The 24,295-nt window shown below is 47.6% G+C and overlaps 1 protein-coding gene across 1 annotated transcript in view; it reads right to left on the bottom strand.

Annotated features, from left to right (window-relative positions):
- Positions 1 to 1,017: 1,017 nt before the first annotated feature.
- Positions 1,018 to 24,295, bottom strand: part of CTNNBL1 (catenin, beta like 1) — a 131,441-nt gene continuing 108,163 nt past the window's right edge. Inside the window, 3 exon segments of the mRNA XM_006903619.1 lie at positions 1,018 to 1,210; positions 10,436 to 10,508; positions 10,720 to 10,857. Coding sequence (XP_006903681.1) covers positions 1,122 to 1,210; positions 10,436 to 10,508; positions 10,720 to 10,857 — 300 coding nt within the window. The 3' untranslated portion in view covers positions 1,018 to 1,121.

Raw genomic sequence — 24,295 nt, 5'->3', positions numbered from 1 at the left:
GGGATTCGGCTGCGGACTCTTCAGCCAAAACGTTCAACAGTCTACGCAGGGCCGTCTTACTCGGCTGGCCCGGCTGGCTGCTCACAGGCCCGTGGAGCTCAAGGAGGGCAGAGGGCAGCTGCTGCCCAGATCTGCCCCAGCCCCGCACAAGGGCGGGGCACTCCCTGCAGGCATGTGCTGACCTGCTTCATTTAATAACATGCTATGTGTCTGTCCACTTCCACAGTCGTGAGGACTGTGTTATTTGAGCATGGATTAAAACCATGCTAACGCAACACTGACCTCAGACAAGGAGGCCGACTTCCTCACAGCGCACCTGAAGCAGCATGTGAGGTCACCACTGTGGCAGGAAGGCCACATGTGGAGAGCACCCCACTTTTGTCACTTCCAGCGCCCACAGCGTGTGTGTCACTAAGCTGCACACTCACGTGTGGAATTTCATGCCACCCTTCTAGGCACCAGATGGACGTGATCATTCCCAATATGCAGGGGAAGGAAGTGAGGGTCAGAGTGGGATGTGGCTCTATGGTCTGTCAGCTCTAAAGCGGTGGCTTTTGCCCTTACACACTCGGGAGCCAGCCGCACCTGAGGAGCTGATGTCTTGGTGCTGGGGTGGGGTCCAATATCTAAACAGTCCCAACCAAAGTCCCATGCCCTGCCCAGGGTGTCTGAAGTGTGGCTGGGTCAGAAGGCTGCTCCGGGGTGGCGTCTCTGTGCCCCCAGGATGTAATACCACACAAGGCCGCAACTCTGGTCAGAGCTCTGACCTGGGAGTCAGGGCTGGAGGCCCCAGGGAGGTCAGTGTCTGGTCCTGACCCCTCCCAGTACAAACCTGCAACCTCACAGCCACCCAGCAGAGGAGCCACGGGGGTTGTTTTCTTAAGGACATGTTTGCTGAGCCACAAAGTGAGGTGACCCCAGGACCTTTTTCAGGCGTGTCAGAGAGGCCTGATGTGGACGCACTGGGGAAAGTGCGAAGGATACAACAGTTTACTGCAAAGAACTCTAGTCCAGGAGTACCAAAACTAGCTTTAATTTCTCCAAAAGCCACAGCAGGTTGTGTAAAAATCTGTGTCTGTGAGGAAGGCCCAGATGGTGTCCGTGGGGCCAGGCCGCAGCTTCTAGAAGTTCTCCAGCAGACCCAAAACACGCTTCTGCTCGCTGTCCCGGAACTCTGGGCTCCGGCCGTCGCCGATGTTCTCAGCATACTCTGGGGAGACAAAGGCAGCATTAGGCAGGAATCGGGGCAGAGGGCCCACTGTCACATCAGTCCTTTCCCTGAGAATCCCCTCACTGTCCCCCTGAAACCCCTACTGCTCTCATGCCAGCACTCAGTCTCTGCAGGAGGTAGGGGCCCAACAGCCTGGCCAGAGGACAGGCCTCTGTGACTGTGGGTGGGCTCCTCCTTGGAAATGCATGTAAACATCCAACAAATAAGAGCTGCACAAGAACCGTTAATCTCCTCCCGGATCTCCTGGCCTCTGGAAGCAATGCCACAGTGAACGCTGGCTGTGTCCTTCAAGGTCCAGCACAAAGGCATCTCCCCCAGTCATCCCTTCCTCCTCCCCTTCTCAGGCCACTGCCCCCACCACACTGAGGCCTCACTTCTAGCCCATCTGCTCCCTTCTGGACTGAGAGCTTCCCAAGGGCAGGGCCCTGTTTCACTCTCAGTCCCAGAAGAGCCTGGCCCAATGGAATGGGCGACTCCCACCTCTACCCACTGGGGCCTGGCTGGAGACAACAGAGGGCACTGTTTGGAAAGAGCCTTGTGTAGGATAAAACATCTGCTTATCTAAATCTGACAAAGGCTGGGAGACTGAAGAAAGTGTACCCACTCCGCCCCCCCGCTCCCCATGCTGGGGATGTGATCTTGCCTCCTCCACTTCTTCATTCCCCCTCCTTTCTCTTTATTCCTTTGGACATGTGCCGGAAAATGGGATTTGGGATTCAGCTATGTGCCAGCTGTGTGTCTCTCCCTGGAAATCACCTTCTTCTGCTGGCCCATCCATCACCTCCAACAGCAAATGGCTGTGATGCCTCCTATTAGGGCTCCTTAAGGAGGGGGCAGGGTGGGGGCAGAGGGCCTGGGCAGTGGGAGAAGGCCACGGGGCTGGATCTAAGTGGTGTCACTTACTCACATGTGACTGAGAAGAGTTCTGCCCCAGGAGAGAGAGAAATGACCATTATAGCATTTAGTGCCCCTGGAGGCTGGACCTGGAAGTAGGAGTCTTAATGGACTGAACTAACACTTCGCTCTCCTAATGTATTCTCAGAGGGGTCCCTGACCAGGGGGCTGAGTCAGTGTCATCTGGAAGCAGACAGTGGAACAGCACTAACGGGGACGCCAAGTTTATGTCTGCTGTCTCCTGGGGTCTCTGCAGTACTCCTATGAGGAAAGAATGTGTCTCTGTTTAAAGGTGAGGAAACTGAGGCTTAGAGAAAAGTGAAGTGTCCTGACAGAGTGTGGAATGGCGGAGGAGCTGGAATTCAAACCCGGGGACCCATGCGAACTGTGTAAAAAGGCTCTGAAAAAGTCTATCAGGTGTGGACTGGGTCCCACAGGGCATCTTGTGACCCATGCCACACCCTCCCTGCTGGCCCCACTGTGGGAGACGATCCCTGCCGGGGGAGCATTCAGAGCACCCCGGTCAGCAAGGTCCCTGGCTGAAGTCTTCCCTAAAGGTAAAGCTCTAGAAGGAATGTGCAATGGTAACGGGGCCTCGATGGCCAAAGCGAGACGGATGTGAGGACCCAGCCTGAGTCACAACTGTACACCAAGTCACCAAATACCAGATTGGCAGGGCTTCCAGAAACGTAATGCCACGCTGAGAGGGCAGGTGACCAGCCTGGGCCCCGCAGCACACCAGCCACGGAGCCGGGCCCAGAACCTGGGTCTCCAGCCTGGTCAGGAAAGCTGCCCTGGTGGATTGCCCAGCTGTCCACCTCTCCCCTCATCCTATACTCCTTTCCCCTATTCATTCTTTGATTCCAGCGTAGAATCCTATTTGGAGAAAATCAGTGGTTCCAGCCACCTCTGTTATTATAGCTGCCGCAGCAGTTTATAAATATTGAACAGATTCCTCCCAGAGGTCTTGGGAAAGAGTTCTCTTTGCTCTGTGTGTGTGTGTGCGTGTGAGAGGAGAGGAGACAATGCAGGGAACAGAGAGCTGCTAGATGAAGGGGGAACCAAATGGTGGGGGGGGGGAATGGAAAGAGAGAAACGGGGCGGGGGAGAGAGGAAGAGGAGGAGCTGGGTAGGAGTGAGGAAGATGGTACACACATCAAACCTCTTCTCTTCTCCCCCAGCATTTCTGAATGTTCGTATAATAAAGGCTTTGATGGAGCTCAAAACCAAGCAGCAGTGCTGAACGCATAAATATTAAAGCAAACTTTAGACAGCAGGTTTACTATTCAGACACGGAATACAAGCTGTTCTGTTTATGTTAAAAGGGAGAGGGTGGGGCATGAGGGCGGCAGAGAGGGAGCTGTCTTCCAGGCAGAGATATGGACCCGCGTTCCCCAACCTGCTGCAGGTTCCTAGACCTTCAGTCCTAAGAGCAAAATGCAGGGGGAAAAAGCAGAGGGTGGGATGGGGTGAGAGGAGGAATGCCAACAGTTGTACATGGAAAACCCTTGAAGACATAGGAATAACCCCAAAGTATTTCTCAGTTCTTTAACCGAGACAGGAAAATCCTTCAGGTCTAAAACTGATTCCTCAACACCAACCAGCACAGAAGGTTTCGACGCTGCCCCTGCTATGGAAGAGTACGTTTAGGGGCTCTGAGATATAGTTTCACGTGGAAATGAACCCACGTAGCAGAGCAGGGCCTAGACTCTTGTGCCTAGATGCTGACAGGGTCCCGCCCTCAGTCCTGAATACATCCTGGCTGGATGAGAAAGCCCCCACCCTCTGGTGGCCCCCAGGAGTCTTGACTGAGTGCCCGTCATGGCCTTTTCTGTCCGCATCTAGGTTGAGGCTGCTGGCACCATCAGGAGAAAGGTCAGGTTCAGGATGGGAAGGAAGGACCCTCCATGACTGAGCTTGTCCTCTAGGCCAGGCATTTGCCTGTCTTTCAACCTCAACCTTCCTTAGAGGGTCAGTGTTTACTTGGGGTTTGTTTTTCAGAGGAGGAAACTGAGGCACATGCATTCTTCCACAAATGTGCTCCAAGTCACCTAGTCTGCAATTATCCTGGTCTGAGCGTCTCAGTTCTGCTGTCTATTATAGGTACAATGATATAAACACAGGTAGGTGGCATTGATCAAGCCCTTATTAAGTGCCAGTCAACATGTAAGCAGATAGTTCCCCACCTAGCTGTCACAGCAGGCTGTCCCCACTGTGCAGATGACAGAAATGAGGCTTCGAGAGGAACAGCCCACCCTCAGGTCAGCTTGGAAGCAGGAGAGCATAGATCTGAATTTGGGTGGCCATGTGGCAGACTCCACATTCTTAGCCCTCAACTGCACCCCATAACCTTCTCAAACCTCCACTTCTTCTTCTATAAGGGAGGCGTAATCACAATTGTAGGAGGTGAGGACAGGTAACACAGATTAGAATATTGGTGCCCAGCACACATGGTGCCCAGGAGAGCACTGTCCCTCCCTTCCTCTGCATTCCCATCCCCCAAACCAGCATCTTCTGAGCGCCACTGTGCACTGAGAAGGCGGCTGCGTGTTGTTGTGTACCGTCCAGTTGGAACTGACTCACAGCTGACCCTCTGGCTGGTTTTCAGAGGCTGTTGATCGCACAGGAGGAGACTGCCCTTCCTTCTCCTGCAGAGTGACTGGCGGATTCAAACTGCATGCCTTCAGGATTGCAGCGCAGATTCTTGCCACTATGTCACCAGAGCTCGAGAACAAGGCTTAGGGGGCAGTAAACTTTTTACCTGGTTGAAGACATCCAGAGGTACCTCTGGGATTCCTGAGCCCTGTCGAGGCAGCTGACTATTGGGGCCACACATAGATGGCTACTGGGGGGGCCACACATAGCTGGCTACTGGGGGGGCCACACATAGCTGGCTACTGGGTTCTGACTTCCGAATATACAAGTGGCCACAGCAGCCCCGAAAGGGTGTGAGTCACACTGGGACCAATGTGCCATTAGGAGATAAATCCTATCAGCTTCTGCAGCTTTAAAAACGCAGAGGCAAAGCTCAGGTTACCAAGAACTCCAAATCAATATGGAAATACATGTTTATGAGCTTCTAAGAGGATATTTCAAGCCATAAAGAACACAAGCAAATGAAAGGGCCATGGGCCAATTTCTGGAAGCACTTTGACGTCTCTGGCTCCTTCTCTCTGCCCATCAGTGAAAGAGTTTTGAGTCAGTAATCCTTTAAGCTTTCCTCTCAAACAGCCCTGCTGTTGTACAATGGCTGCAGCCGCTCTGGGCATCCGGGTGGCCCGCCGACAACTTCCCCAGCGGACCAGAGCCTTCAGACGCAGACTGAGGCTTCCACAGCAACCTGCCACTTGCGGAACTGGTCCCAGCTCCAGAATTCTGGGCCACCTCCAGGGCAATGACCACTCAGTGCTGCACATTCACATCTGCCAACAGAAATCCTTCCCCTACTTCAAGAAGACACCTCCTCTGTGCAGCCTTCCCAGGTCCACAATTTCCTTCTAATCTCAGGAGAAGGAACTGTGCTTCCTCATTCCCACTGAATTTCCATATCTTAGTACTGATTTCGTTCCTTTGTGTCATGGTAGTTATTCCACCTGTGATGGGACTGTGTGGCTCTTGGGGACAGAACAAAGAGAGCATCATGTAGAGGACCATCCAGTGCCCTGAGTGGAATTAAACAAGGGCTCTATAAAAGTGACACTGCTGGTGGCTACTGCTGAGTTCGAACCAACCCACAGCTGACCCTCCACCAAGTTTTCCGGGGCAGTCATCACACAAGAGGAGGCTGTCCATTTTCCTCCCGTGGAGTAGCTGGTGGATTTGAACCATGTACCTTTGGGTTGGTAGTGCAATTACTCATCTCTAAGCCACCAGAGCTCCCTAGGAGGTCCTTGTAAAGGTGAAGGCCCTGACTTTTTCCTCTTTCTTCAAAGCCTGGAGAAATGTATCAGCCAAGCAGCCCTGTTGAGCGCTTCCCTTCTGCAGGATGGAGCACTTCTGCGGATGTTTTCAGTCTGGATGCAGCTTCCAACACTACTAATGACGTGGATGATGCCACTTATACTTAGGGAGTCTCAGTTTCCTTATTTACACAAAGGAGGTTATTCCTCTGCCTTTGGAGCTGTTTTGAGGGCCAGAGCAAACGGACAGAGGAGATGCTCTGATGGCCTCTTATGGCCTTGTGCTTCGAACAACAGAGAGAAACCTGAACTTCCTCGGCATTCACCCACCAAGTAAGAAGAGATCCCCTCCTTTGGGTTAGGGATGGTTCCAGGACCCCGAAGGAAGGGACACTGTCGCCGTCCTTGCAAAGAACAGTCTGACAAGACAGGGGAAGGGACCACCACTCGGTTCCCGTCTTGCGAGGGCCTCACAGTCCTCAGGCCCAAGGCTGCTGTCACTGCAGGCAAAGCTGGACTTTGCGAGCGAGCGCCGAGTAAGCAGTCTGCACAAAGGAGGACTTTAATGAGCCATCAATTATTCCCGGCTCTCTTGGCACCCCCCCCAGTAGAAAAGGGTGGGGAGCAGAACGGTGAGAAAGGGGACAGAAAAATAAAGGGAAAAGTCCCCTGCTGGGCTTGCCTCATCAGCGTTTTCCTGAGACCTCAAGGGATACATCAGCTGTCATCCTGCCAGCAAAACTTGGGAAATATGTAGGCCATAAAATCAATGAATAAAGCTTTTTTCTAATTTTTACACTAAAAAAAAAAAAGGAAGCAACCCAAACTGAAAAATAAAATTAAAATCAAAGAGGACAGACTGATGAGCTGGTTTTCTTTATGAGGCTTTGTTCTGTGCGCTGTGGTGGGAGGGAGGTGAGGCAGGAGGGGGAGGGGAGAAGAGAGCCAGGTGGGCTTTAAGAGGTAGGTCAGGGCAGACCCCCCACCTGCCCATTCTGACCCCCCAGTGTAGTTACACCTCCTTTCAACCTCAACGATACAATAAGGTGGCAGGACCGACCATGGGGTCTCTGCCGTGTGGGTGATGGTGGCCATCTCAGAGAGAGGCCACATCACATGCACTCACACAGGGACACAGAAACCTGCAGGCAGCAGGCGTCAGGGTAGGTGGGCCAAGGTGAGAGGGTCCAGAACCTGTTACTACCACTTCCTCAAACTGGAGAGAACAGTTTAAGAAAATAAACGGTCAGGGCCATGTTGAGGGGCCCTTCAGCTTTGTCCTGGCTTTAAATATCACCTTCACGCTAACGATTTCTGGTTCCCCAGCTCAGTCCTCTCTCCTGATCTCTAATGAGACTGTCCAACTGGCTGCTCACTGGCGAAGGGACGCAGTCGCTACCTGTCCCCCCAAATGCCATGAATATCCAACACCCCACGTCCACCAGCGCTCTAGCCTCCAATGTTTCTGCTCCCTCTGCTGACCGGGCGGGAGTCGCCATGACAGGACCTGCCTCTGCTCCTTCTCTAAGGGCCTTTCCTCAGCAGCCCCCCTCAGGGACCCTCCGCAGAGTGCTGGGGAGCAGGATTCCAGGGATGGTCTGGCCTCCCTTACCGAGTCCTCACCATGCCCTTAGCACACTCTTCAGTTGCTAACACAGCACTTAACACATTATAATTAGTTTCCAGGATCTCTCCCTCCAGACTGTGAATGCCCAAGGACAGGGATCTGGCCCACGCTTCCTTCTCTCTCCAGCTCTGGATACAGAGCCTGGCACCCAGAGTACTTGAGGACCTGAGGAGTTACCACCTGAGTAGTTCCTGGCACATGTCTTTCTTTTCACCTTGAATATGCTTGCTCATATAGCTGTGTCCCCAAAGACTATACACTCCATGAGGGCGAGGGCTGTGTGACCTCTCTGACTGACGCAAACCCCTTGGCACTGTGTCTGGCCTGAGGAGTGTCTCAGCAAATGTTTGCCAATTACATTAACACCAGAGCAAAGCTCAACCCAACAGTTTTCAGAGTCCTTACTGGGTCCCTATCATCACGTAGTGCTATGGTGCTGTGGACATGTGCTAATGAAGCAGACAGAGCTATGTCGGAACATCCATTTTAATGTACGAGACAGACAAAATGGGTAAACAAACACATAAATAAGAACAATTACAGACTGTGAGATGGGCTAGAAAGGAAATAACAGGGTGTTATGAATGGAGATAACATATGGAAGGAAAGGGATGGATTCAGGATTGAGTTAGCAGGCAGATTTGGCAGGATTTACTATTAACTAATGGTTGGCTCCAAAGTGTGATGGAGAGAGAACGGAAGGGCTGGCCCCGGGCCTGGAAGGACAGGTATGAGGGTCTGGAGAGAAGAGGACGAAGAGGAACAAGGGAGAGAAGTGAGAGCAGGGGGTAAGGAAGAAGCCGTCTTTGCAGGATGCTTGCTGACATGTGCACTCACCTACTCCCTTGCCCATACACCCTTTTAACAAATACATTTAGCTTCTAGAATGTGCCTTCTGCTTTGATAGGCACTGGGGGAATAAATGAGGCTCTGAGGTGACTCAGAGTTTCATTCAAAATAAGCAAAAATTCAGAATCACCTATGATGCACATGTTAGAACTTAAAGAAGAAAAACACCACCTACTTTGTGTCAGCACGTGTTAGAAACACTTTCTCAGGAGAGCGCTGTTTTGATTACAGGGATGGAAGTGCAGGGGAAAGCCTAAGTGCAAGACAGCAGAGCAGAGAGGAGGAAAAAGTTCTAATGGAATATGTGGGCGTTAAAAAGTAAATGCCAAAAAAAAGGTAAATGCCATTTAAAGGCTGGGGTCGCAAATCACTGCTGCTCCACCCTGGGGAGGGGGGTGGGCCTGATGCGAGTTGGACCCTGCGAAGGAGCCAGGAGCCCCCCGCATGCTGCTATGAAGGGAGATACCGGGGCAGGCTCAGGATGGGGCCTGCTATTCGCTCTCCTCTTCCGCTGAGGGACAGGACAGTAAATTCCACTCTCTCAAATTCTCCATCTGTAATATGGGCACAAGGGAGTTACCAGGCCCGCCTGCCTGGAGAGCTCTGCGCTGGCCACATGACTCCAGCCCTGAGCCTTCACTCATGGTCCCTTCCTCCTGGAATGCCCTTGTTCCAACTCCCAGGACCCAGATCCAAGCCACCTGCCGCACAGGCTTCCCGCGGGATTCTAGCTCTGCTTCATGTATAATGATGATGATGGTCATTACCACGTTCCCTAATACCTGTAATCACTAATATTTACTGAGGCCTTATTAATAGTCAGACGTTTTACATATGTTACCTCCTTTCATTCTCTCAATCACCCTATGTAGCAACTGGGATCTTGCGCGAGGACACTGAGCCCACGGTAAGGTCAGGATTCACACTTAGAAGTCTGATCCCAAAGCCCTCCCTCTTAAGCCCAATGCTTTAAGGTCTGAATATCTTCTCTTCACATCGCCATCTCCCATTTGCAACAGGAACTGTATGCAAGTGAAAGGGGACCCTTTTGAGTAAATCTACACTTATCCTTCATTTTGGAAGTGGATGGTTTGAGGGGGAGAGAGGAAAAAGTATTTGCCATCAGATACTGGTCTGCCTTGCCTGGCTCTGAACTCCTGTTTCTAGTCCCGAAAGCCAGTAACTGTGCGGGCCTGTCAGTCCGTGCTGCCCAGGTGGTCTCAGAGTGGCCTGAGGGTGGGGATGCATCACAGAGCTCAGTGCCCATGAGCAAAAACCCCAGGACTTCCTCACTGACTCAAGTCTTTTTGAACCCACTCCAGCTGGACCTGACACAGCACAGAATCCAGTGTCTGGGGAGGGTTCTGAGGCAGGAAGGAGACAACTTCACACTAATTGAGTACGTACTACGTGCCAGGCACTGGACTGTGTGTGATCATGCATCCCCACCCGCTCACATGGACGGGGTGGGGGGGGGGGCAGAGCCAGGACTAGAAAGCAGGTAAGCTTCTACCGCTCCACCCAGGCTAAATGCACTTTCTCTGGTCTTGCCTAGTATTAGTTATTTGTTACTTCCTTGTTTTTCTTTTGCTCCTCAAAGAAAGTAATTTCCTTCCATGAAATGCAATTTGGAACTGGAGTTTCTACTTATTTGCTTTATCTTTTTTTTTTAAACAAAAACAAAGAAACCCAATGTTTTCAAGCCTTAGTATTTCTTGCTTGTTAAGTTTTTTAAATTCTGGAATTGGATGGCCAGAGGCAGAGAAAAACTAGGTTAGCTTCTGGTATTCTGACAAAGATGATCTTCACACACAGTGAGGTGGACGGCACACTTAATGTTCTTAGAGCAGAGAATGCTGCACACCAAATACCAGGACATTGACAGGGACCCATCTCGTTCCACGGAGCCCCAGCCCCAAGCGTCACCCAACTCACCCTTGATGATGTGCCTGACGATCTTGATGGAGCTCCCACGCATGTTTAGGATCTGGTGAACCCGCTGACGAATCTAATAAGGCAGGCGAAGGGGAGGGGGAGGAAAAAAGATCATCTTCTTGGCCAATCTTTCTGAAAGATCCAACCCATCCTTGGAAGAGAGAGCCCACACGGGGGTCAGGGGAATCAGGGGGCGTCATCCACCTCTTCCTTCGAGTGTCTGACATCGGCAGGTAGTAAGGAAGGAGGTGGGGTGAACAGGTCCTTCGGGGGACCCCTCGTACCTGGGGGACGTTGGCATTGCAGATTTCGGCCATGATGTAGCAGATGTGCTGGAGAACAAAGAGGCCTGCATCCAAGCGCCGGAGGTAGAACTCATCCTCGATGTCATTGTCTATGATCTCTCCACGCCGAACCATGTCCTAGAAATGAGCGAGCATTTGGGAATAAGAGCTGGGCACTGAGCAGGAGGAAAGAATAAGCTACGAGCCTGACTGACTGTAACATACAGAGAAGAGCAGCTACAGTCAAACAGCAACAACAAACCACTCCACTTTGATCCGTCTTTATGGCTCATTAATCTAAGGTATCTTCTGCATAGTCCTTATTCTTCATAGATTATATGTGACTCAGGAGTCAGGCTTGAAGCTTATTGCTACCGCTGTTTCCCATATGATGAGCTAGAGTCAAAATTATCTCATCCACACATTTATTAATAGCAAAACAAAATTAGCTGAAGGGGCGTAAACTTCAGCTTTACCTGCTTCTAATTCTTTCTCTTTAGTTCAGGCCTCCCTAAATTATCTCTCTACAGGGTTTACTTATCCATCTTCACTCCAGGGAAAGCATGGGGAAGAAAGGTGCCCTCTCTCTACATCCCGCCTGGGCACACTGGTGAAGCTGATGGCAGGAGTGCCCAACATGCGTGCGTTTGCCCCTACTGGCTTACTTCTCGCCAACTGCAAAATGCTGGCAATGGCAGGACTCAGTCACGTGCCTTAACCTTTGCAACCTCAATCCTGATCCATCTTGAGTTGGTCTCTGCCCACCACCTGCTACCCTCGAGTGGAGTCTGACTCACAGAGACACTCCACGGGGTGTCCAAGCCGTAAATCTCTATGTAAGGAGACTGTCCATCTTTCTCCTGAGGAGTGGCTGGTGGATTCAAACCACTAACCTTTTGGTTAGCAGCCCAGTATGTTGTGCACTATGCCCCTACGGTTACTCTCCTTCTGTAATGTTAGTAATTGTTTTTAAAATTCGCTTGAGATATGATTGATATAACATTCCTTTAAAGGATATAATAGTTTATATTAGGATTATATAAAGGATATGTTTAATAGTTTATTCAGAATTATGTGACGATCGTGACAATCAATTATATAACTTTTAAAATCACCCATCCTCCAACTGAACACCTCATCTAGTGCACTCCTCTGCTAGAAGGTTCTTCTCCCCGACTCAGGGCCCGGACGTGGTCCCCTCCTAGGATTCTCTGTGACGGTCTGTCAATCCCAGCTTACTGTAAAGCCACCTCCACCACAATCTTTCCTAGTTGTCTTGACGCAGCTTAGTTAAGACAACAAACTGCTCCTTCCCTTTGACATCACTCCATAGCTCCCTCTCTTGCGCATCACATTCCCACTGATCTCGGGCAGCAGTGACTCTGCTGTGAAATCACTGCTGTGATTTCATGGGGGTGACTGAGAGCGCTCCGAAGCCAGAGCCTGAACTCGGCTCCCACGTCCCCAGCTCAGGTCAGTCAGGCAGTGGATGAGAGAATGAAGTCAGTTCTGTTGCAGGGGATCCCAAGTGGGTGGGAGACTGTGCAAGTGGCAGGCTGCTGCTCTAAGAAGACAAGTGCGTTTGACGACAACAATCCATTTCTTAATTCTGTGGGCATTTTGATGGCCATGGTTCTCAGGCAGCTGTCACTGACAGAAACCCTAGGGACCTCGCTTTTCACTCTCTCAGACTCTAAGGACGCACCCTTGTGGTCATTAATCTCCCACAAGAAGCCTTGGAGACTATTTAGACGCAGATAATGCAGCCCTTTATTTGCCCAGGGGGACAGCCCCTGGCAACACAAGGCTACTTGCCATCTCACTCCTACAGCCTTCAGTCTCCGAGCAAAAGACTGCCGAGCCCTGCACTGCCAGCAGAGCACCACCCCGGTTCCTAGCTTCATTTAATAGCAAATTTCCTGGTAATCTAGTAATAGTGTTAATGTTCATGAGACAGTCATGGAGCACTGGTCTGATGGCCAAGGTGTTTAAAAATAGAAGGGCCTCTTTAGTTTCTCATTTGCCTCTAATCATAACTTCCTGCTCCAGAACTCCTAAGTGTTCAGCAGCTGGGGGCCCAGGAAGGAAAATTATTCTCCACTTTCACACTCATGCAAAAAGCTTTTGCTGCTACTATGCTTTCTAAAGCTATAAGTTTAAAGAGGTTTTGTATGTTCCTCAAAACCCCTCCGTATAACCACAATCAAAGAGGACAGGGAAGTGATTAGTATTTTCATTGCATTAAGTTAGAAACCAAGGCACAAAAAAATTAGGTTGTTCACAATCACATATATATCAGTTGCTAGACTACAGACTTGCTGGCTGCTGGAATTCTATGTTAGATACGGGCAAGTTCAGACGCTGTGCTCCTATCACGTACCGAGAGGTAGAACCATTCTAGGCAGTGAGCTGGCAGAAGAAGAAAAAAGGCAGAAGTCAGGGGAAGCCCTGGTCTTGGTGACGAGGAACAGACCAGCTGCCCAGAAGACCCAGGAAATGGCCAGAAAGCAAAGGGATGTTGTGCTAACAAGTTAAAAACAATTCCAAGTGTGAGTGCTGATCGGAGCTGGTTAAGAAGTTAGGAAATCCTGCAGGAAATTGACTTGTGGGTAAGGTTTCAAGGCACTTGAGGACCAGATTAGCATGAATTCCTTAAAGTTATGGCCTTTCTGATGCCCAGAAGTCAAGGAGAATTAAGAAAGCTAGGAAGAAATGTTAATATTTGAGCTAGATTTTGAAGAGTGTTTTAAGTTGGGGATGGTCATTCCAAGCATAGGTAACAGTGTGAACAGAAGAAAAGTCAAATTTGATAGTGTGGTCTTCTCAATTGCTTGCTATGATTCTGAGAGCTGGACAATGAACAAGGATGAGAGAAGAACTGATGCCTTTGTGGTGGTGTACTGGAGAAGTGTACTGAACATACCATGGACTGCCAAGAGGGCAAACAGGTCTGTCCCAGAGAGGGTGAAACCAAGCTGCTCCTTGGAAGCAAAGATTTTGAAACTCTGTCTCACACTCTTTGAGCATGTTGCCAGAAGGGACCAATCTTTAGAAAAAGACATCATTCTTGGAGGAGTAGGAGTCAGTATATGAGAGGAAGACCCTGGATAAGATGGATTGACACAGTGACTGTTGGAGACAGTGAGGTTAGCTCAGGATAGGGCAGGGTTCAGATTTGTTGTTCAAAGGGCTTCTATGAGTTGTAGGTGACTTGATGGCACATAACAATTAGAGGAATAAAATCTTAATATGTACTATAGTATGGAGGGAGCTTGAAAACATTATACTGAGTGAACTACACCAATCACAAAAGAACAAATATTATATAACCTCATTTATGTAAAAGACAATTATATACAGCTTATCAGTGGTTACCGGGGCAAATGGGAGGTGAAAAAGATGGATTAATGGTGATTAAAAGAAAAAAAAATCACACCAATTAAAGGTAGAGCTGCACAATGATCACTGTAATTGCTGCCAATAAGTTCTATATCTAGAATAAGCTGAATTAGTAAAAGTTGTGTGGCAGATATATTTACAACAAAGACACTAAAAAAAGTTGCTAAGGCTGAGTGTGTACAATCAAACACTTCATAGGATTGGGCTCCTTGGTGTGGAGGTTCAGGGTCATGGTTTTATGGACTATTCTAGTTCACTGGCCCAATAACAGGTTTAGTGCTCTCTTTTACCTCCTCATTCCTGGTGTAGTGCTTGGGGTCTTAAAGCTTTGCAAGCTGCCATCTAAACATGACAATTGGTCTCTATTTGCCTGGCATAAGAAGGAGGGAGAAGTAAAAAATAGAAGGAGGGGGAAGTCAACAATAGAAGGAGGGTGCAGAGCATGTGGCTAATTGTCTTCATGAACAAATGCCTCCTTTGCCATGAGACCAGAATGGGAGAGTGCCTAGGCACAGCTACTGAACATTTCTTCTAAGATTCCGCATTACAGTCTTGACCTAAAGGGGGTAAAGGGAAAAGAGAATTTTACATTCTAAGAGGCTCTAGGTTTTCTGGAGCCATAAACGGAAGATGAAGCCTTAAAACTACTTCATTGAATCAAAAAACATAAACCAAAAAATATTCCCTGAAGTCATCTTAAAATGGAACAATAGCTTAACAAGGAAGAAGAAGAAGAAAAAATCAACCCTGAAGATTATACTATTAAAGGCCTTTTTAGGGCCTAGTGGTAAGGAGTTGCCCTGGTAACGCAACGGTATACAGCCGGAATCCACCAGCTGCTCCTTGGGAGAAAGAATTTCCTGTGGAATGTTCTGCCTCTGAAAATCGGCTGGAGAATCAGCTATGAATTGGCTCTGACTTGATAGTACGTAATGACAATAATGGCATCCAAATAGCATCAAACTGACAGCAGCAAATGGAAAAATCTGACAGAAACTTTAGGGGGCAGTGAATTTATATCAATGAGGGAAAAACAGCCCAGAGGAGAGTGACAATGTTTGCAATCCAGGATAATAATCAATGTTACTAAATTGTATATGCAGCAATGGTTGAATTGGTGACTCTTTTGCTGTGTATATTCCCATCAAGAACAAAATAAGAGAAACTTAGAGGAGGGGAAAAATGCTCTGCTAAGTCAAGCCTGTCCATTTGGTCACATGGACCCATGTGACTTCCTTTCTCACCCTCTTCCCCAGAAACGGATCTTTTAACCAGGCAGGTACACACAGTACTTGCTCAGGTCCTTTAAATAGTGTCATCTAGAAACAAGGACCCAAGAGAGCAATGCCAAACCCCATATCCCCCCTCTTCCTTCAGAACTTCAAGACTGACAATATTCAATTCAACATTCTACTTTCAGACACACGACCATATGATTTGAAAGGGAATTTTCAAATGTAGACGTGAGATACAACTGCGGCTCATCTACAAGAAAGGTATTGCCATTGCTGCATCAAACATGCACAAAGATGAACGAGAGACTGGCTTCTGGAGACGAGGTTTCTGCCCTGCCAGTCTGAGGAGTGTCACGGAAGCGGACAGCTGTCAGGCCTACACCTCATCTCGTCCAGGAGGACCCGGCGGCACGGAACACACTGCTGAATGGCTGCAGGAAAGGCAGGCAGGCAAATGGAAAAAAAAAAAAAAGCAAGATGCTCAGGTACCACTCTGATGGAGAAGAAGGGGGAGAGTGGAATGGACAGGTTTTGGGTACCACCTTCTCAAGTTCTGGTCCATTTTAGAAAGAAGGAGGACAGCACATAGCACCTTCATTTTCCACCTCATACCTTCACAGCCCTGTCTTACTATGTCTGTGCACGGTTAACTTATTAGGGATTCCTGGTTCTTGTTTCTGTTTCCAAGATACCAGATAAAACACTGTTCTTGAGATAAGGGACTTAATATGGCTTCTTAGGTATCTATGCTTGAGAAAGCAGCACTAGACAGCAAAAGATTCTGATGGGTATCTGAAACTCTCAAATGACTGTCAGCACAACTCACCTTCTTATGGTCGTCTGGCTGGGATCTGGTCTCTGAATAAGTAATATGATGTGTTGTTGCTACTGCTGTTAGGTGCCACTGAGTTGAGTACTGAAAGCAACCCTCTGAACAAAAAGATCTGAACTCTGTTCTATCCTGAGTCATCCTCAAACTTCCTGACATATAAGAGCCCATTTCAGCAGTCACCGTATCAATCCGTCTGGTCAAGGGTCTTCCTCTCCTTCACCAAGCCTCCATCCTTTCCAGCATCCTGGCCCTCTCTGAGGCATAACCCCCTTCTTAGCAACATGCTCAAAGTATATGAGGTGAAGCCTCATCATTCTTGCCTCCAAAGAGCACTCTGGCTGCACCCTCTTCCCAGACACAGCTGTTCATTCTCTTGGCCATCCATGGGACGTTAGTGCTGTCTCCAACACCACAGCTCCAAGGTGTCAGTTCCACCACTCAGCAGTGTCTGCGTGGTAATGCACCTCACATCTGTCTTCCCTCGTTGGGTGCACCTGAAGGTGCACTGATCATCTATAGCAAATATAGGAATGAAGCACCTCTAGAACCAGATGAAATGGATTTCTATCCAGATGTGTATATGTGGATGGATCAAGGCTGTTGACTGATGGTGTTCTCAGACAGGGAACTGTGGCCACTATGAGAGATGCCTCCTGCTGGAGAGAGGTACCATAATCTCAAGAGGACACGATGGTGGGCAATGACAATTAGTGAATCTTCCCATCAAGAAATTAAACTTCCTTCTTAGAACGGATTAACCTGTCTCTGTTGCTATGCCAGAGAGTCCACTTAAAACTAATGTGGGCACAGCTCAAGTGGGGATAAGAGTACTAGGAATCAAAGAGAAATTCCAAGAATCCGGTAGCTTCCTTAAGCAATGCCAATACATTCCACTTTATAAAATATCATACTGAAAATCACTATAGACATTGAATTGTATGTGAAATAAGACAGCAGTGTAAAAGTTTCTAGGAAGTCTTCCACAGATTCATTCATTCAACTAGCACCTTTGAAGAGAGTGAGGTGACTGACTTCTACGTGAAGCAATGACAATTCAACACCCACATACAGCTCTTTCTCTTTGCAAACCAGGGCCCCTACATTTAACACCTCTTGGAGTATGTACCCTGTGTCAGGTACATACAGCAAATAACATTTTCAGATTTCACAGACAGGAGAACTTGAGATTGATGTCAAATGACTGTGTATGAGTTTTGGTTATACTGAAGTTGTTACCTATCCCAAGGCATTTTCTACTAGTCCTTCCAGTGGATAATATTACAAGTTCTCAGATCCTTACTACATATCAGGTCTGGGTGAAGCCCTTTCAGAGAATCCTGACCCTTCCTCACAAGAACCCCATGCGGTAAGAACTATTGTTAGTTCATTTTCTAAAAAGGCAAATCATAGCTTGAAGAGATGAACATTTTCTAAGGCCACATATCTTACAGAAGAGTTAAAGTAGAGATAGGATAAAAACCTTCACAAGTTTGGCTCCAATCTTGTGTTCATCTTCAGAGTTCATAAAAGGGGGAAAAAAATAATTGATAGGATTTTTCTTGTTGTGCTATTTACCTGGGGGCTAACGTAAACCACCAGCAGCATGAAGGCCACTTACATTCTTGGCCTGTTTTTCCCCCCATAAATTAAAGAAACTTAGAAAAGACAGACAGGGGAAAAAAATCCACAGCTAGGCTAACAAATTCCGCATGCAATTTGGTAGAGTTTAAAAAAAAAACAAACCACCCACAAAAACAAAACAGACGTTCTGATAGGTTTTGTTTTGTTTTGTTCATTCCATAAGAGAAGGGCTAGAATAAAAACTTAGATGGTAATTCTGCGAATGGCACATTAAGAAGAACAGATTGCAATTCACAGCAGCATAAGCCTGTTTGGGGGATGCGAAAATAAACAGATTCATCTCCAAAGATACACAAGGAGGTAGTTCATGTAGCGTCAAGGTGCCATTTCTGCAGGGCTGTGTTTTCCCCCTTCCAGTCACATTCGTACTTTAAATGTTAATCTGTCTTCAGGAGCAATACCATATCACCACCTCTCCATGCGCCTCAGTCTCCCTCTGCGGCCAAGGTGCATGCCTCCAGAGAGCATGCAGATGCCCATTTGTGACCTGTCCGTGTCAGGCAATGAGTTGCCCCTCACTGACCAAAGGGGACAATCAGAGAAGAGGATGCAAGAAAGCCCTCACGAACTCCTCTTGCTTTAATAAGAAGTGACATGACTCAGAACCTACAGATGAAGCGCTGCAACCAGAGCCTCCGCCTCCTCAGCTGGGGTCACGGTCACTGCCTGTGGTCAGGGGCTGCCACTGCTGTGCCAGTCAGAAGATTCAGGGGGCACTTCACCAGCTGGAGACGGGAATGACACCCAAGACAAAGACCTCCTCCCAAAGCTCCCAAGATAGGAATGTTAGGCTGGAGAAGTACCAAGTGGGACTGTTTACTGGGGAGTGCAAAGGGAACAGAAAGCAGCTCAGAAAAGAACTGAAGGCTCTTGGACTAAGAGCTTTGTCCACAAAAGGAGTCAAGACTGGCTGTGTGTCATGTCTGCCCAGGCACACAGGTGCATGCTAGGCTTTTACAAACAATTCATTACTCTTCAAAGTGACCCTAAATGAAAGCTACCATGAAAACGGGCGTGCCCACAGGGCAAGGCATTTCCCAAGTGAACAGTTTGTGCGTAGAATCTTGTGTGATGCCTCCATCACAAATGACATATTGAGTTGTGAAATTTACTTTAAAATAAATAAAAATCTAGAATACGTGCTTGAATTCTGACACTATGTAAGACAGCTTCGAGAGAACCAGGACGTCTATGACAGCAGGTAAAAAAATCCGAGGCCACAAACCCACAATTCCTGTTGGGAGCACTGAGGAAGTACACAAGGGAAGTGCATGCCTGAAAGACTTAGGTTTGATTTAGAGGAGAGACAGAAGTATGCAGGCCAGAAAGACAACAAACAAGAGCTACTGGCAGGAACTATCCTAAGTGACTTGATGACACATGTGATGGGAATATGCTAAGTGACTTGACTTGTACATATTAATGATATTAACCCTTCCTGAAGGCCTACAAAACAGGTACTATTATTATCTTCCTCTTCCTCGTGATGTCAGTGAAGCACTGGGAGTTTAAGTAACTCAGTGACACGGAACAGGCCAAGGTAGGATCTGAACCTATGCCCATAAGCATCATGGATCTTAAGTATAAGGCTGCACTGCATGAGGTGAAATCAGGGTACTCCAGAGGGGATCCGGGCATGGTTTTCTACAGGAGCTGATCTAGAAACACAAGTACCATGCCTGGTCCATGGCAGGCAACCATTACCTATTTATTAACTGATCTGTTTGCCAAAGCCCTGCAGAATACTGAGGAATCAGCTGAAAGAAAGGGGTGAGTGGGTGGGGGTGGGGGGAATACAGAGCAAAGAGGCATTCTAGGAAGAGTACAAAGGAATGAGCAAATTCTCAAGAGGTGCCAGAAAGTACAAGCTTAGGGAAACACATTGCTGCTGTTAACGTGTCCCGTTGAGTCAGCTCTGACCCATACATAGCTGACCCTCCAGCAGGTTTTCAGAAACTGTAAATCACACGGGAGAAGACTGCCCATCTTTCTCCTGTGGAGCAGCTGGTGGATTCAAACTGAGTGCCTCTGGGTTGGCGGCACAGCTCCTTACCACACTAGGCCACCAGAGCTCCCTTTTAGGGAAGGATTAAGTGATACAGAATGGCTCTGCCTATCACAAGGGAATGTGCAGTGAACAAAGCAGCCAGAGTGGTGGGCAGGGGTCAAACTGGTATTTTAAGGTGGTTAAGGAGTTTAGTTTGGACCACGTGCGGAAGGTAACACAGGGCCAGTGCTCAGGCACGGAGTGGCATTAGAGGGTGCTGTGCAGAACAAGAAAAAAAAAATCAAATCAATTAAATCTTAGTAGCCTGAATTAAAGTACTGGCAATGAGGACTGAGGAAAATGGAAACGGAGGGTAAAATTTACCAGCTGGACGTGTGGGGAGAGGGAGAAGCAGGAAGTGGTGGTGTTCATTTGTATGACCTGGTCACACAGGTGGATGCCCTGGTTTGGAGAGAGAGGGGAGAGAGTAAGAGGGGCCAGGGTCACAGCCTGGTTTGGGGCCTGCTAAGCCGCAAAAGCCAACAGGAGGACGTCTAAGTAGGAGCTGGCTGTAGGGGTCTGCAGACAGATTTGGGGATCCAGGCCACAGCCCCGATCCTAACAAGCCTGTGAGACTATAGGACAGAACCCACCGATGCAGTGAAGGATGAGCATATGGAGGATCAGATAAGTGAGGTAAAGCCGTCAAGGCTACAACTGCAGAAAAGAGCGGCAGGGGGTGGGCGCAGAACTCGGGCTCTCTCACTCCTCTTTGAATAGCAGCAGACATGTCTGTGATCGAGAAGGGAGCAGAGAGGCGGTAGAGGGTGAAGGGACTTGTGGTTCAATCAGTGGTGAGAGGGAAGCGGGAGAAAGCAGAAAGCACCATGCTGGCCCCCACCTCCATCACTAGCTCCCACTGGCTGTAAACTGTGGTCTAGCAAATTCACAAACTGAGAAAGCACGGGAACCACTGGTTTAAAGAAGAGCTGAGAGGAGCCCTCAGCAGGATTCTTGTTTCAAGCTTGCCGGAGAGGCTGCCAGCATAGTTAGCAGAAGAATCAATGGCAGCCTCGCACTTTCACGTCTACACCCTCACCTAGAGCTTCGGGCTCACGTACCGCACACACTCATTCCTGCATGCCACCCCCTTTTCATAGAAATCAAGCCATTTGAAATGAGCTCCAAATGCTACAAAAACAGCCCGATCCTGTTTAAGACATCTAGTCCTGTGGATACTGTTTTATTACAAGAAGTCCATCTTTCTCTCTCCAGGATAAAGCCTGGAATGATTTAACTGTGGCAAAATTAGCATGCAATTTGTAAGTCATTATAGAGCAACGTATGTGGTGAGAACAGGCTTTATTAAATAAACCTGCTGAGTATAATTTTCCAAGGAACTAGAAAAGGGAAAATGTTTCTCCAAGGCTCTCCTCCCTCTTGTAGACATCCCTGGCATCCTAGTGAAGTAAATGGTAGCTAAGGATTTAAAATTTTGCTAGTGACCATCCTAGACATATCTGCCAGAAGCAAGACAGCAACAAGCTAACCCAGAGTTCAGTGAAGAAACAACTCCATCTGCCACAGAAACTGTATCTGCTGTAAGTCTGCGGGAACCACAACTTCTTCTGCTCTGAGATCAGAAGAATTAGATGGTGCCTGGCTACCAGCTTTGACCATTTTGACTGAGATCACAACAGTTGGTCCCAGGTAGGAAAAAAGGGAAGAAAACCATGGAGAGTTCTTGAAGGGGGTGGGTGAGAAGCCAGGTAAACTGGAAGAGTAAGAACAGCAGACCCCTTGGGGCTATCATCCTGATACTTTAAAAATCTGTAACTAAGGAAAGCAACTCTAACTCACTGCCCCAAGTTGGAACCGACTCATAGCTGCCCCTCCAGTGGGTTTTCAGAGGCTGTAAAGTGCATGGGAGGAAACTGCTCATCTTTCTCCTTGGAGCAGCTGGTGGCTTTGAACTGACTGCCTCACCATCCCTTGAGATCATCTGCAAAACAGCAGAGTGCACATAAGACCTGTAAGATTGGTGCCCTACTTAGAAACTGTACGAGCCTGAAAGGTCAAGAATTACTAAAGAGCAAAAATGAAAAGATAAGGGGGCCAGAAAACAGACGCATCAGAGAAGAAAGAAATGGCATACAATTAAGGTGAGGACTGACACACTGTGATGACTGTAACGAAACTAAGCAATCTGTGTGGAAACTGTCAAATGGGAACCTAACCAGCTGTATACACGCTTACCAAAAAATTCAATAGATTATTATTTTAAGAAAGGGAAGAAAATGACATCCCTGCCAGTACTTAAAACAGCAATGGCCCACCCTGGAGAGTGAGAAGTCAGGCGTGCCGTGTACGTCACCCACAGCAGCCAGGAGGAAACGACAAGAAGTTGGGTCATCTTCCAGGTAAAGGGACCCTGATTAATTTCCTGGGCTTCCTATTGCTTGGGAGTCAGGGCAAATCTGCTGAGATAAGCATCTGAATATTTACATGACGGAGGACGGCTGCTCACTGGAAGAATCTCGGGATTTACATGCCCTTTAAAAGTTCAGGTCAAACTTGTTAACCAGGAACCCTTAGGGTATGTCTAAGTACTTTGTCCTTGGAACTTCTTGAACACAGAATATCACACAAAAGCGCAGGACTGCTGTCCACAGCATGGAGGTCTCTGCTGCTGCCAGATGACCACAATAATGCGATCTTAACTAAAAGTGTGTCAAATTATCTACTGGGTTGTCCTGTAGACTCCTGTAAGCAGGAGTACCTTTTCCTCCTGAACACTGCTGCAGAACATTCCTGACTATTACGCCACAGAATCTGTATCACGGTACTTAAATATTTTTATATTTGTTTACATGCACTTAAATTGTTCTTTGCTGACAGACTAACCATTTAGAAAATAATAATTAAGATTAAAATGTAGAGTCAAAGATGCTTAGCGTCACTAGCTATGAGAGAAATGCAAATCAAAACCACAATGGATCTTACTAGAATGGTTACGATGAAAAGAAATAAACGAAAACCCCAAACATAGAAAACGATAAATACTGGCTAGGATGTGAGGAAACTGGAACCCTGATTCAATGCTGGCAGGAATGTAAAACGGTATAATCTTGGTGGGGAAAGCACAGTGGACAGATTGCTCAAAAAATGAAAAACAGAACCATCATTAAAGAAAACCTCTCAACAATCTCACTTCTCTGGGGTTGATTCCAACTTATAATGACCCTCCACTGGGTTTCTGAAGCTGTAAATTTTAACAGGAAAAGGCTGCCCATCTTACTCCTGCGGAACCATTGGTGAATTCAAACCACCAAAGATGCACCCATATTTTTGAAAAGATCCAGACAATATAAGATCTAGTAATTGCACATGTAGGTATATACACAAATGACTTAAAAGTGCCGATTCAAAAAGGGACTTGTACAGTATGATTCACTACAGCACTATTCACAAATAGCCAAAAGGTGGAAACAACGTCAATACCCATCAAGAGATGAATACATAAACAAAATACAGTCTATCTGTGTTTCATTGACTATGCAAAGGCATTTGACTGTGTGGATCACAATAAATTGTGGCTAACCTCAAGGAAAATGGGAATCTCAGAACACTTGATCGTGCTTATATGAAACCTATACTTGGGATCAAGAAGCAGTCCTCAGAACAGAGCAAGGAAATACTGCATGGTTCAAAATCAGGAAAGGAGTGCTTCAGGATGCATCATGTCCCCGCACCTTTTCAATCTGTATGCAGAACAGATCTTTCAGGAGGCCGGGTTTTATGAGGAGGAGTGTGGCATCAAAATTGGAGGGACACTCATAAACACGTTGCTGAAAATGACGGCAAAATGTATTTCTAAGCACAGTTGTCAATTAAAAAGTGTGCGGCAACATGTTAACAACCTATGATATGCAGCTGACACAACCTTGCTTGCTGAAACTGAGGATGACCTGAAGCACTTGCTGCAAAAGGTGGACTGTAGTCTTCTTCAATATGGATAGAAGCTCAACATCAAGAAGACAAAGATTCTCAACATTGGGCCTACTGGTAGCACCATATTAGATAGAGACTGAAGTTGTTAGCAATTACAGCTTGCTTGGCTCTACAATCATTACTCCTAATACTAGCAGTCAGGAAATCAAAAGACGAATTGCATTGGGAAAATCTGCTGTCATGAATCTCTCCAGGGTGCTGAAGAGCAACAATGTCAGTCTAGATACAAAGGTGCACCTAATCCAGGCTATCATTTTCTCAATTACTTGTTATGCTTCAAAAAGTTGGACAATGAGTAAGGATGACAGAAAAAGAATAGATGCCTTCGAGCTGTGGTGCTGGAGAAGAGTCTCGAACATACTGTGACTGCCAAGAAAACAAATAGGTCTGTCTTAGAGAGGGTGAAACCAAGTCTCTCCTTGGAAGCTAGGATTTTGAAGCTCTGCCTCACTTACATTGGGCACGTGGCCT

This window comes from Elephantulus edwardii, unplaced genomic scaffold, assembly GCF_000299155.1.
Source record: "Elephantulus edwardii isolate Elephantulus edwardi_28Jun2011 unplaced genomic scaffold, EleEdw1.0 scaffold00015, whole genome shotgun sequence".
NCBI classification, from domain to species: domain Eukaryota; kingdom Metazoa; phylum Chordata; class Mammalia; order Macroscelidea; family Macroscelididae; genus Elephantulus; species Elephantulus edwardii.
Note: the sequence above shows the minus strand (reverse complement) of the source record. Positions and strands in the feature narration are given on the sequence as shown.